General features: G+C 43.3%; 2 protein-coding genes across 2 annotated transcripts in view; one reads left to right on the forward strand and one right to left on the reverse strand.

The window, feature by feature from the left end:
• The window catches only part of lrrk2 (leucine-rich repeat kinase 2), a 59,235-nt gene that overhangs the window by 22,005 nt on the left and 23,251 nt on the right, over positions 1-13,979 (forward strand). Inside the window, exons 11-22 of the mRNA XM_079560396.1 lie at positions 220-299; positions 6,647-6,753; positions 6,828-6,957; positions 7,043-7,167; positions 7,421-7,548; positions 8,980-9,124; positions 9,223-9,362; positions 9,465-9,593; positions 9,680-9,850; positions 11,402-11,669; positions 12,722-12,910; positions 13,129-13,235. Coding sequence (XP_079416522.1) covers positions 220-299; positions 6,647-6,753; positions 6,828-6,957; positions 7,043-7,167; positions 7,421-7,548; positions 8,980-9,124; positions 9,223-9,362; positions 9,465-9,593; positions 9,680-9,850; positions 11,402-11,669; positions 12,722-12,910; positions 13,129-13,235 — 1,719 coding nt within the window. The remainder of the gene's footprint in view (positions 1-219; positions 300-6,646; positions 6,754-6,827; positions 6,958-7,042; positions 7,168-7,420; positions 7,549-8,979; positions 9,125-9,222; positions 9,363-9,464; positions 9,594-9,679; positions 9,851-11,401; positions 11,670-12,721; positions 12,911-13,128; positions 13,236-13,979) is intronic.
• On the reverse strand, positions 1,853-4,992 carry LOC306965081 (uncharacterized protein; the record flags this gene model as incomplete). Its single annotated transcript, XM_079559325.1, has 3 exons — positions 4,851-4,992; positions 2,957-3,302; positions 1,853-2,870 (listed from the first exon to the last, which is right to left on the reverse strand). Exons 2-3 carry the CDS (start codon positions 3,265-3,267, stop codon positions 1,853-1,855), a joined length of 1,329 nt encoding a protein of 442 aa, XP_079415451.1. The 5' UTR covers positions 3,268-3,302; positions 4,851-4,992.

Raw genomic sequence — 13,979 nt, forward strand, 5'->3', positions numbered from 1 at the left:
AGGTTCATGGTTAATGTAAATGTTTATTGATCAAATCTTATTACACACCGAGATGAAACTGGCTCTTATCCAAACATCCAGTTAACGCAATGCACAATGGACTTTTTTTTTGCTTTGTGTGACGTTATCATAATACACTCGTGGTTTCTCTGTTGCACAACTCCTTCTCTGTGGCCTGACGTCACCAGGTTAAAAAGTGAATTCCTCTGGGGTTTCCAGGAAGCGGCGAGCTGGGCGGTGCACAGCCTGTTACTGCACGGGGCCGGGATGGACCAGTCCGACGAGGATCACAACCAGAGGTGCCGTACCAGACATTTCTCACATTACATAATATCAACAAAGCATTACGATCACTAGCTCTGCCGGCGATGGGTCAGTGCGCCCAGAGTGCTCTCAGGATCAAAGATAAAACAGATCTGTCTCTGTGTCACAAGAGCCAGGCAACTGTCCTCAAACTAAAAACAAACAGATTGGTTGATCCAAATAAGGCAAGTTTATTTGTAGAGCAGAATTCATACACAAGGCAATTCAAAGTGCTTCACAGTTGCATAAAATCACAAGAAAACAGATCAAATCAATAAAACATCAACATAAAATGAATCAATTACAGTAAAAGGCAAGAGTGCAGATAGAACACTTTCAGTGTCAAATTTACGGGTAAAAAGAACTGTTTTCAGCCTGGATTTGAACATTGTCAGAGTTGAGACCTGTCTCACATCCTCCGGATTTTAGCTGCATGAAACTGAAAGCCTCACCGTGTTTAGTCCTGACTCTGGAGCCACCAGGAGACCCCTCCCTGAAGTTCTCAGGGCCCAAGATGGTTCATACGGCTGTAACATGTCAGAGATGGACTTTGGTGCTAAACCATGAAAAGACTTAATAAAAAAAAATTCTATTCTTTGAGCGACAGGAAGCCAGTACAAAGACCGGAGCACTGGACTAATATGGTCGTATTTCCTGGTTCTGGATGTTCTGCAGCAGTGAGCAGCCGTTACAGTATCTAACCTGCTGGAGACAACTGCATGGATAAGTCTCTCTAAGTCTGGTTTTGACACTATTCCTCTGATCTTAGCCATGTTTTTCAGATGGTAAAAAGCTGCTGATGTTATTGCTTTGATGTGGCTGTTTAAGTTCAGGTCTGAGTCCATGATTACTCCTAGATTTCGAACCTGATTTATTTGGTTTTAGAGAGAGACTCAAGGTGACTGATAACACTTGGTCTTTGTGTCTGTGGGCTCTTCCCAGAGACCTTGTAATGTTAATGTTCATATATCAGTCCTTGTCAAGTCCTTTCACCTGCGGCTTGGTCTTGTGGGGGATGTTGACATTGCACAGGAGAGATAACTGCCCCACTCCTAAATATTCAATTATTCAGTTTTTTTTACTTTAAAATCAATATGCTTTTCCCTGGTCTTCTACATTATTCAGACATCTGCAGCAGGTTGTGGCCTTCTCAGTCCATAGTTCTGCATAGCCTTGAAATCTGTTCCAGGACCTCCCGGGACATCTCCCCCGACCTTGCCAAGATCCATCTTCCGTAGTCCTTCCTCGTACCGAGAAGAAAGGTCTTTGAACAGTTATCATACCTGCTGAAGGAGGTATGATAGGAAGCATACAGGCTCCTTTTCCTACCTCCTTCCTTACTGACAGCACGACTCGGATGCTTCTTGTCATGGTGCACTTCCGGTTTTGCCGTAAACGTTTCAGATGGAGCAAAAAACTCCAAAACTAGGTTCAGTTTCTGCCAAAGAACTGGCTCTAAACGTGATAATTAAAAAGTGCCATGACGATTATTGAGATTGATCAATGTAGAGATTGCGATTTTGATTGGGCCAGCGAGGTCTGATCCGACCTAGAGGGCGTGGCCGGCCACGTCAGCGACTCCGTCCTCTGTGGGCGCTCGTGTGTTTTTTGAGATGCTTATTTTTTTGCCTTTGTGTGTCGTTGTTCTATGATTTTTCAAAACGCATCTTGAAGCAAATGATTTCGTACAGATTGGACACTCGTAAGTTTTTTCTCCAGTGTGGTTCCTTACATGTTCATTTAGACTGTATTTTTTTACAAATCTTTTATCACAGAATGGGCAGCTGAATGGCTTTTCACCTGTGTGTGTTCCGTTGTGATCTTTTAAACTATATTTACTTGAAAAAGATTTCTTACAGACTGAACAGTTGAAAGGTTTTTCGCCTGTGTGTAATTTTTTATGTTGAGCTAATTTATATTTGTAGATAAATGTTTTGTCACAGATTGAGCACCTGAATGGTCTTTCACCTGTGTGTATTTTTCTATGTAGTGTTAAAGCATACTTTTCGGTAAATGATTTCATACAGACTGTGCAGTTGTAAGGTCTCTCGCCTGTGTGTGTTCTATTATGTCGAACTAGATTTGATTTCATGGAAAATGATTTATCACAGATTGAACAGCTGTAAGGTTTCTCTTTCGTGTGACTTCTGATGTGTACTTGTAATAGGAAGTTTGTGAGAAATCTCTTGTTACAAACATGACACAGGTGCCTCTTCCTCTCTGCTCTTTCGTTAGCTCCTGACATGTGACTGAGGACAGTGTTCTCTGGTGCAGACGTGTTTTGGGGGAACAGTTCAGCGCTTCTGTCACTGATCTGGACTTGGTTGTAGTGGCCTCTGTCAGAATCTGTCTCCAGCTGTGCAGCCGAGCAGCCGAATGGAGGATCCCAGTCGTCATCATTGACTGTGTCAGTCGAGTGCTCAGTGTGTCCCTCAGTCTCTGAGTGGAAATATGGCTCTGAGCTGATGTTTCCTCTCTGCGTTTCCTCTTGGTGCTCGGTTTGTCTTTGTGGAAGCTCTGAGGACTCTTTAGTCTTCACACATACAGCACTGGACTCTGGAACAAACCTGAAAAATAATAATGCAATTTAGATATATTTGAAAATCTAGTGTAAATACTGGTCCTGTGACATGTTGAAAGTGGTGGGGCCTACACTGGCAGCTGCTCTTCCTCCTGTTTGACGCTCTGTTCCTCTTTAATCTGTGGAGTCTCTGTGATTTCCTGGTTCAGACCGGGGCCGGGACCGGGACTTGTTGATGGGATCTGGAAATTCACTCTGACCAGTTCGACTCTCGGGCTCAGAACCTCTTCCAGGAACTGTTGTTTCCTCCGGTTCTCCTCAATGGAGCGACACAGTTCCTCCTCATACTCCACTATTGTTCTTTCAAACAACGCAAAAATGTCTTCAGCCGCCGCAGACAGACGCTCAGCCACCAAAGCTCTCAGAATTTGGCCTTTAGACATTTTTAAAATCTCACAAACAGGTGGTGATGCCTCAGCTGTAAACAGAGACAACAATGAGATTCAACGCTAAACAACATCAGGTCTAGCCTGGTTTTACCAGACCCTCGTACTCATTGCGTTTCATACAAGGGTCTGGATCTTCACAATTGAGCTCCGTTATCAGGTGGGAGGAGTGAACTACTTTGAACCCATTGGATCTGATTTTCGCTAACGCTTGGTCGTGACATATGTAATGCGCCTGAGTGAGTGAAGCAGCCATTATAACTCTGTCATAGCTCTGTCAGAACTCTATCAGAACTCTATCAGAACTCTATCAGAACTCTTGGGAGCATTCCAAGGCTTCAATTTTAATTTTTGGATATTTGGGAGCCGAGCCAGAACAGATTGAAGAGCTTCCATTACTTTCGTATCTGCCGATATCATATAATAAAGGCTAGATGTCTCGTACGCACTGCTGGCCAATAGAGGGCAATGCCGATTTCCACAGGGAGCTCGCTCACTCGTAACATTGTGTTTTATGGTGCATGTACTTTTTAAATAACTTGAAAATGTTCTACTGATTTCCAAACGGTTTGGTTTGTTATAAACGTCAGAGATGTTGGTATGACACAGCATACATATGAACATAATCAACATGTTCCAGCGTTCCAAACAATTATAGCCATGTTTATAACGTGTGTAAGAAACCAAACAGTTTGGAAATCCGTCAAGATTTCAGCGAGATAAGAGAATTTGTGTTTGTGCTGGTCACTCACTTACTTGAGCTCGCCAGAAAGCTTATCCCTGTGGCAAGATGGCCGCCAGTTATGACGTTATGAAGGGACTCCGCCTTAAGACATCTAGCCTTTATTATATGATATCTATGAGATTGTATCCCAAATGATCCCAAACTGTTAACATGACAGAGTGTGACACAGATATTGAATATATTAAGCGTTGAAAATCGTTGTTTTAAAAGAATTCTGTAAGAAACGGGCACACAGTGTCACTGGGAAGAGATAAAGAACTCGTGGCCCTTATTACTAAACCAATAAATAAATACACAACAGTTGTTATATTAACTAAATAGACATATTGGTTAAAGATAGCATTAGTTAGCCAGATGTCAAACTTACTAATTTAATCCATTCGCGTCACGACGTTCTGGATCTTTTCTTTCAGTAGGATTTGTGATCCTTTATTGAGCAAAACTCTTCATAGACTGATTAAACCCACGTGGACAGTCGCGCTGCAATGGAGAATAAATGCAAACCTGGTATATCGCCGTAAAACAACTTTAAGCGACGTAATAGTCACTAAATAGCCGGTTGTTCTACTATGATAGTCTGATTTTAATGGACTTTGGCGACACCGTGGGTAGGGGTGAACTTTGACCGGAACGTTACCACGCATGCGCACTGACAATGCTGATTTCGCTTATTAAAAAAAGGAAAATAAAATCAGATATAGAGCCTCTTCTTCAATGATCAGACAGGGCTTGACGGTTGTGGAATAGTTCGCTTAAACACATTCACTCTTGCACAATAATGCCAAATGAATAAAATCAAAGACCCAATGTTTAAGAAACCATATAATAGATCTACCTCCTTTAGTCGTCCCGTTTTCAACTTAGATATTAAATCTTTCTGTTTTAGTAAATTTGTCCAGGCGTTTGAAACACCAAACTGCTGATGTTGCTTTGGCAGAAACTTGTAGTAAAGCCGGTGCTGCTGTTGTTATGCTAAATGCTAATGCTAAACTCTTGGACTTCCGGAATGCGTCTTCTTCGTCTGTTTAACTACCCAACGTAAGGAGCACGTCGCCTCCTACTGTATCAAATGTGCTATTACATCATTTGAACAATATACGTTCTGGAAAACGGTTCAGATTGACTTTAACCCCTTAACCCCCACCTTAACCGAGCACATTTTCTCGAGTTCAGCTGAAAAGCTCAAATCAAAGCAAGAAAGGAGCAACAAAAATGTGACAATAAAGTGATGATAATGTGATAAACTCAACAAAACAAACAATGGAAAGTGATAAAAAATATTTTAAAAAAGTGGATTTTTTTTTATTTAAAAAATGGCAAAAACGCCCCCCCCCCCCCAAAAAAAAAAAAAAAGTGAGGAGCACAGAAAAAGATCAGTTTAGATAAATTGTGTAGGTCTTCACTGGCTATAAGCTCCAGTTGAGAAACTTTTAGATTTGGTTAAAGCTGGAGAACTGTAGAAAAGGTGGGGGATTAAGAGGTTAAAAAAAGATTATTTTTTTTGTATTTAAGAAATACCTGCACTGCAAGTTAATCGCACATCTTAAAAGTACAACTGCGGTTGAGTTTGATAACTTATTAAACCACAAAGATTTTCATGTATTTTAGTCATTATTTTTTCATTTTGTTATTGGTTTACGCTCCCTTTTTATTTATTAATTTATTTTATTTTATTTATTGAACATACATACAAATTTCCATCTGTCGTCCCCATGCGGACTCTCAAACACACTCTCATTCATTGTACATGTTTTTAGTGGTAGGGGAAACCGTTGTACCAGGAGGAAACCTACACACACACGGGGAGAACATGCAAACTCCACACAGAAAAGCCCCGTCCAGGTGGGAATAGGTAGCGTTCACGATTTAGAATGTGATGATGTCATAATGTCAGATGGAGGGCAGGGCCAAAGCAACTCTATGGGAGAAATGCAGTTTTTGTAAGAAATCTCCAAAACGAAAATTGACAAATGTTTTTCCTCTTCAGTATTTGATCGTGATTGGATTCACAAACCTGTGATATTATTTTTTTGTCTGAAAGTCCTTTCTTTTGGACAACATCATGGTCATGTTTTCGCATATTGTCACCACTTTTTGACATTTTTTAGAGATAATAATTGGACATTAGTTCATATGTGCCGACAGAGGAGATAATGAACTTTGTGACAGTTTTTGTTTCATGTGGATTCCTCCAGTAATGACTGAGATATGAGCCAAAAAACAAAGACATAAAAATATGCATTGTGTCAGTTACCCCAGTTACCATAGTTACCGTCAGTTGACCTCCACCTCAATGTTAAACTATAGGCTCTTTAGAATGTTGTGATGTCACGTGAACGCTACCTATTGAACCTGGGACCCGCTAGCTGTGAAGCACGAGCGCTAACCACTGTGCTACCTTGTTATTCCTCTTGATAAAAAGTTGTGGTGGAGTTCAATGGGAGCTTTGTTGTTTCCTCTAACGACTTCTGGCTACGTAAAGCTGCCCTCCATGGTTCTTCTTCTCTAATTATAGGTTTTCTTATTGAGTTTTATCATCTCCAAACAAAGCGCTCCCCGACACTCCCTCATTCCCTGACCTGTGCACACCCCGCCGTCGTCCATCTGATTTTGGCCTCGTGTGTTTTGCAGGACTCCGGTTCACAGGCAGCTGATGGCCACCATGTTACTCCACTCCTCGTCCACCAAAGTGTTCCAGGCAGCGACCAGCGCCATCACCGCTCTCCTCACGCACAAGAGTGAGCGCTCCCGCCACGCAAAGCACTCTGAAATGCAATACTTAGGCGTGTGTTTATTGTCTATTCTATTCCAGGAAAAATGCGCATGCTGCTCCTCTCCAACGGGCTCCACGTGAACTTAGTGGAAATGATGAAGAAGCATCTGAACTCCACAGAAGTGTCCGTCAGCGCCTGCAAACTGCTCAGCCTGCTGTTCCAGGGACGGTAAGGAGCCCTCGCTTGTTCCGCTTTAGTCCTTCAGAGCAGGTTTTGGCCGACTCTGGTGTGACCCGTGTGTCGTGTGCTGCAGGAGCGTGAGTCTGGATGAGCTGAACATGGCGATGGGGCAGGTCCTCCTCACGATGAAGGCTCATAACTTTGAGCCTGATGTTCAGGAGGAGGCTCTCAAGGCCAGTCTGGTCTTCCTCTGCCCAGGTAATCACACCTAAGGTCCTTCTTCTTTCGTTCTCTGGCTTTAACAGCGTATCAGTCCTGTGTTCTTGTAATGCAAACATCTCAAAATCACTGGTTCCGAGATGATTTTTTACTTACTGTATATTCTTTAACTGATCCACTGATAAAATGCATAAAAACCAATAGATTAAGTATCTTTGCGTCACATTCATCATCTCTGCATTTTCCCGACCCTGCGCTGGACGTGTGTGAACCTTCCTGTGAATGTTTCCAGACCGGAGTTTGAGGGAAAGCAGCGGCTCGGTGTCTGACCCCGACATGGCCGACGTGTCTCTGAAGGTGCTGAAGAACCAGTGTGTGGTGGAGGGCGCGCACACGCTCTTCCTCGAGGCGCTCAACCGGGTACGTCTTCAACATAAACACATCCTCTACATCGTTCTACTTTGCACTAAAGTAGTCAGCAATACTACTTTATTGGTATTGCTGGTGGTTTTCAGTGTGCCGATTTAGAGTTTAGGATGTGTCCCTGTCCTACATCTGGGATAAAGTCAAATATGGCAAAAGAAAAAAAATGTCATGTTCAGTCTGATGGTTCTGACAGATCCATCAGGTCATGTCAGAAGAAGTTTTCCTTTCAGCTCAGCTCCTTCCCCACAACAGTCCGGTACAGCATCACTGCAGACACTGATCCGATCCACCGGTAAATCTCACATATCAACAAAATCAGAAATACTTGAACTCCTCCACCTGAGGCAGAAACCGAGCTGGAGCGGAACAGCATTTTTTTTTTTTCGAGAACCACAGCCTCGGATTTGGAGGCAGCACCTTCAGAGAAAACCCTTAAACGATCTCACAAATTGACTCAAGTTGTATTAATGCTTAACTCTAATGCATCAAATCAGATTCTCTTCACTTCAGATACAGACGTTGTTTTGCTTCCTTATCTTCTCGACCGCATTATTAAATAAACCTTATCTGCAGCCCAGACTATACACGATCCTACTGTATCACCACATTTACTTTAGACTCTCATACATCACTGTTTAGTTACTGTACATTCTTCAAATTCTTCTCTGTTCCTAAAAGCACACTTCTCTTTTGTGTTTGACCATCTGTAACAAAGGAAGATTTGATAAAGCAAGTGTTTAATTGTTGCCTGAGAAAACAAGCAGCAGTTCCCAGACCCGACACACTCCTCCCCATTCACTGCAGTAATAAGATAAACGATACATGGAGCGCCCGCAGAAGCTCAAAACATGAACATTGTATCGAGGATTAAACCTGAAGGCGCTTGTTTGAGTTCGATAAGTCATGAACGGAGCTGAACAATGGCGGATATCGAAGCAGGAAACGGTTCTGGGAATAAATGAAGTTAAAGAATGTGGCTCAACCTGTTCAGAAAGTTCAGACGCCGCATGACTGCTCAAATACGAAGGTGGAAGTTTTACAAAATGTCCCACAACATGGGACAAGAGCATCACCTGGGCAAGAGCATCATCAGATCACAAGAAGAAGAAGAAGAAGAAGAAGAAGAAGAAGAAGAAGAAGAAGAAGAAATATAATAATAAAAATAATTGTTCACTGTTTTTCTCCCATATAATTTTATTTGTAAATTAAATACTTTTTGGATACATGTTATTGATCATGAGAAAGGAGTAACTTTTTTGGGGGTTCATTTTGAGCCTGATAATGTTCTAAATCTGCTGTTTTATTGTGTGTAAGAGTCCTAAACTCTGCATAAGAGAAGGCCACCAAATGTGTACATAAGAACTTATCATGAATGAGGCTTTGACAAAGTTTTGTAAATATTTTTTTCTTGTGTTTTGTTCCCAGTTCATCAGCAGCCCGTCCATTCAAAAAGTGGGGCTGAAGGTTCTGTCTGCTCTGGCCGACTGCTCCGGTGCAGTGGACCTCCTCTGCCAGCAGGGGGCGATCGACACCGTCCTTCACACGCTGCAGATGTTCCGCCAGGACAGAGGTACAAGACCATTTAGCTTTTTTTAACTGTGAATCTGTGACTGCGTATCCATTGTATGTTTTCCCGCTGTGATGTTTTTTTCTTGTTTTCGCCTTCAGAGATCCACTTCTGGGGCCTGACGCTGCTGAACCACCTGGTCGTGAAGAAGAAGCTGTCGCGGCAGATTTTGCCCGTTTTGGCGTCTGTGGCGGTCGACTCCTTGGTCCAGTACAAAGACGACAGCGAGATGGTGCTCAAGGTTTGTGTTTCAGCTCCGTCACTGTAACATTCTCTGCTCTTCATGGCCCACTTTGATCCTCTCTGTGCCTCATCACTAACATCAGCGCTCGTGCCTGTGCAGTGTTTCCAGGTGTCTCTGCGGATGATGGAGGCGTGTTCAGGCGCGGCGGCTCAGCTCCAGAAACACCACTTCGATCAACACGTTTTCCGGCAGCTCCGAGAGGGCAGCGCGGAGCAGAGCAGCGGTCCGGTAACTGAGAGATTTAACCCTATCCCATCAGAAGTGTCCTTGTAAACTCTCTCTCAGCTGATTCCCAGTGTCCTCTGTCCCGTCAGCTGCGCAGGACGGTCTGCCTGGCTCTGTCGAAGCTGTGGAGCGACTCCGAGCTGCACTACTCCATGCTGGAAAAGGCCTGTGTGGAAGGAGACACAGCGATGGCAGAGTGTCTGATAGAACTGGGAGCGGACATCAACACCAAGACCAAAACCGAGTCCCTCATCTTCCAGGTCAGAACAACACGCACTTCCATCACTTCTATCACAGGACTATAAGGCACATCTTGGTGTTTGAGTAGGGAAACAAAAGGACATGTGACTGTGTTTGGGGAGACTCCTTTTTCACTGTCGCAGGAATATTTTTCAGACGTGTTTACAATAGACTTAAAGCAGTACTAAGTAACTTGTTTACCTCAATAACTCCTGTTCGTAGTCCCTCTGGGGGTAATACAAGTGTTAATGGGATGATTGGGGGGTCTTTCATCTCCCCCGGTGTCTCTGGCCAGAAAACCACGATTGCAACTTTGCTGCCTACGGGTCGGAGGCCCCAATACACTAATGGAATCACGAAGAAGAAGCTAGCAGGCTAACGGGCAAAGCTAGCTGCGGGCTAGCGCCACTTAAACAGTATTTACAGCCAAGTTTAAGTGAAAAAAATGATCTCCATTGTGTAATTGGATGTACAATATCCCTCTGTCCCTTTGTCTTTTCTGTCAGCGTAGTATTTACTCTTACGGACAATTAATAAGTAAAAAAACGCAACATGCTACAACACCTGCAGCGGCGGTTGTGGCCTCTAGGGGCACGAGTTACTTAGTACTGCTTTAAAAACATAATTTAATGGTAACAATGAAATACAGGTCTAAAGCTCTGGGGCTCCTCCTGCTGGCAGCTATAGGAATAACTTATTTAAAAAGTAATTTTGATTTATGACGTTTATGCAGATACAATACACATTTGTATCCAGGAAGAGCAGAACAAAGCGCTGACACTGTCGAAGAATAAACAGCGAAATTTAGAAGTTTTGCCTGAGGATTACTGTAAACTGCATGAGATTATACTATGTCTGCGTAGGTTCTCTGAGGGTATTCCAGTTTCTGATACCACTAAAAATACGTACAATAGGTTCCGCTCTGGGGCCAGGCCTCCCCTTGAAATTATAGTCCCAGGCCTCCCCTTGAAATTATAGTCCTAATCTCAGACGGTCTTTCCTGTTTAAATAAATAAAAGTCAAAGGAAATAAGCAATTCTTTGACAAGGGAACAACATTAGCATAACATGGTTTGAGAAGCAAATTTTGCATGAATTGTCCACTTTAACATAAAGTTTCTTTAATTGGCAGGGACAGCACAAGAAAACATTATAAGGTGTTTAGCCAAAGGTGAATTTGCAGCCCCTGTCCCTGGTTAGGCTGGTTAAAAACAGCTTGCATCCTTAGTCCACCAAGTTAAACTAACTAACCAGCAACAAAACATGAAAAGAAGGTTACACTTTGAGTCAAATTATACAGTACATGCACAGTGCGCCCTCTGCTGGGTAAATGCTGTTTTATCCAGCTGTTTTATCTATCATCATTTGCTTGCACACTTTGATGGAAATGCATGTTAATTTACTTTTGTTGGAATTAAATTAAATGTATAGAGGTTTTCACCTGACACACAGCTCTATGTTATGAGCCTTTATTGTGCACATTTCAGAAAGATGCCCACTGTCTTTGATGGAAGCAGCATTAGTGAGCAGGTTGTGGGTTGTATCCCTGACTCTCTGCCTCCTCTCCTCCAGGTGTGTGACCGGGGCGGCCCTCTGGATCTGGTGGAGCTGCTGTTGAGTCGCGGGGCGCAGGAGCAGCACCTGCGTCGTGCCCTGACGGTGAGCGTGAAGCGCGGGGACGGGCCCACGGTGGTGCAGCTGCTGGGGAGGCTCGGGCTGGACCTCCACAGCTCCTCCCTGTGTCTGGGCGGCTTCAGGCTGGGCCGGCTCGACGCGGCCTGGCTCAGCGCTCTGCTGGCCGAAAAAGGACGCGCCAACAGCTTCACGTCGCGCTTCAACAGTAAGGACACATTTTGTATTTACTAGACTGAGCTAGAGTTTCTGTTTTATCCAGTTCCAGTGTTTTATTTCATGTAAAGACCTCAACCTGTTACTTGCAGTGTCCCCCCTGATCAGTGGGTTAGGGTTGGGTTTAGGGTTAGGGTTTCACGCACACAGATCTTACACATATTTTTAGAAACTAGAAGGTCTTGTCTTTCAAATGAGGCATCACACTGGCATATAGGCTGTAAGCTCCTTAAGATTTGGACCTGCAAAGTTGCATATAATGTCATAACTCGAACCCTAACCCTAAGCTGGCAGATAACAGGTTGAATTGATTATGCCCAAACCTTGAGGAGCTGTTACTTCTCCTTGAGCAGGTTCTTGACCCTTTCAGCTCTAAAATCCTCTTCATTACGCAGCTTGCCAACCTGTTTTTCCAGCAGCTATTGATGAAGAAGTCCTTGTGCTCTTTACTGCCCACACTTCCCCACAGGTTGAATTGATTATGCCAAATGTTAAAGCAGTACCAAGTAACTTTTTTACCTTAAACCCTCTGGGGGTAATACAAGTGTTAATGGGATGATTGGAGTGTCTTTCATCTCCTTCTGGTGTCTCTGGCCAGAATACACCAATACACACTAATTAAATCACGAAGAAGAAGCTAACAGGCTAACGGGCAAAGCTAACTGCGGGTTTGAGTGAAAGAAATGATCTCCATTGTGTAATTGGATGTACAATATCCCTCTCTCTCTTTGTCTTTTCTGTCATCGTAGGATTTACTCTCACGGACAATTAATGAGTAAAAAAACATGCTATGACACCTGCAGTGGCGCTTATGGCCTCTAGGGACATGAGTTACTTAGTTCTGCTTTAAAAAGCATTACATTTGCCTTTCTGTCACCTGTAGAAACCCTGAGAACAGATCACCATATACAGTAACCATCTGCCCCCTTATGGAAATATTACATTAGTTAAAGCCAAACCCGGTTTTCCACTTCCATTCCATTCAAGAAAGTTTTTGCAAATTTTGTCTGACCGAGACTTTGACCTCCCTCTGCTCTCCCTCAGGTAAAGGCGTGAGCTTGGCGCGGTACATCCAGTCTCTGCAGCGTCTGAAGAGCGCCTCGGGGCCCCTGCGCTCGCACACCGACCCCTGTCTGACCTCTGGATACATCTCAGACGAGAGCGACGACTCCTGCTTCAGCGTCATGTCCACGGACGACGGGCTGTTCCTCAACGACGACCTGGAGAGCGACGGTGGGGGGCAAACCTTTAAACACATCCAAGAGCTTTATCATTTGAACTGAAAACGCTTGTCCGTACCTGGAGGAGCTGCTTCTTCTCCTTGAGCAGGCTCTTCACCCTTTCAGCAGCTATTGAAGAAGAAGTCGTTCTGATCTTTAACGTCCACACATGTGCATTTGTATCAGAGTTCTGTTTTGTGAAAATCCGCTCTTCTCTTGTCGTGTTTACAGGCAGTGACTCAGTGACTGGAGCGTTGTCTCCCAAACCTCACAGTAACTCTTCAGAGGAGCTGAGAGGGGGCCGGAAGCAGAGCCGACGCAGACACGCCAGCGCAGAGGTCGGACACCTCCATCTGATCATTTCAGCACTCAAATGGCCGTTACTGGCTGAATTACTTTCCTTAAAATTCATTATACTTCCTGTTTGCTGTCGAGTTTGTAGCGAAACAAAGTCCTATCAGTCCCTATAATAGGCACTGTACCTGATTTTATTTCTATAAATGGAATGGAATGTGTCCTCTTTTAGCGTATTGTAAACTCAAACATTTGTGGGGAAAACACTAAAACATTTGCATCAATTTCATGAACTTTGAGGCTTTTTTCTTCAATTTTTGCGAAAGTGACCCTGAAAGTGACCCTTAAGTTGTGAAATGTGCTTATAAACTTGTCCCTGTGACGAATTTGGACGCTACAAATACTGTATGTTTGTATTTTTTATATTTTAATTTAGTGGGGTCCTCTTTCATTGTTCAAAAACAACAAAAATCAGGTATAGTGCCTTTAAATCCACAACTTCCCAGCAACTAAAGTGATTTTCTGATCAGTAAAATCCGTTTAAGTAATGTTCAGCACCTTCGCGGCCCGGGGTTGAATCATTCCCGCCATCTGCAAAAAGTAATCTTGAAATAAGGGGGCAAGATATTTACGCTTAAATATCTCAAAACTGCATGAAAAAATCTTTTTGTTGTTTTATTCTAATTTCATTGTAAATATCTTGCCCCATGGACAGATTTTTACCGATCAGGTATAGTGCCTTTAAGGAATATTTGTGGGAAAGTTGCAGGCTCTTGAAAAAGTTACAA

The sequence above is a fragment of the Gobius niger genome (assembly GCF_951799975.1).
Source record: "Gobius niger genome assembly, chromosome: 7".
Lineage (NCBI taxonomy): Eukaryota > Metazoa > Chordata > Actinopteri > Gobiiformes > Gobiidae > Gobius > Gobius niger.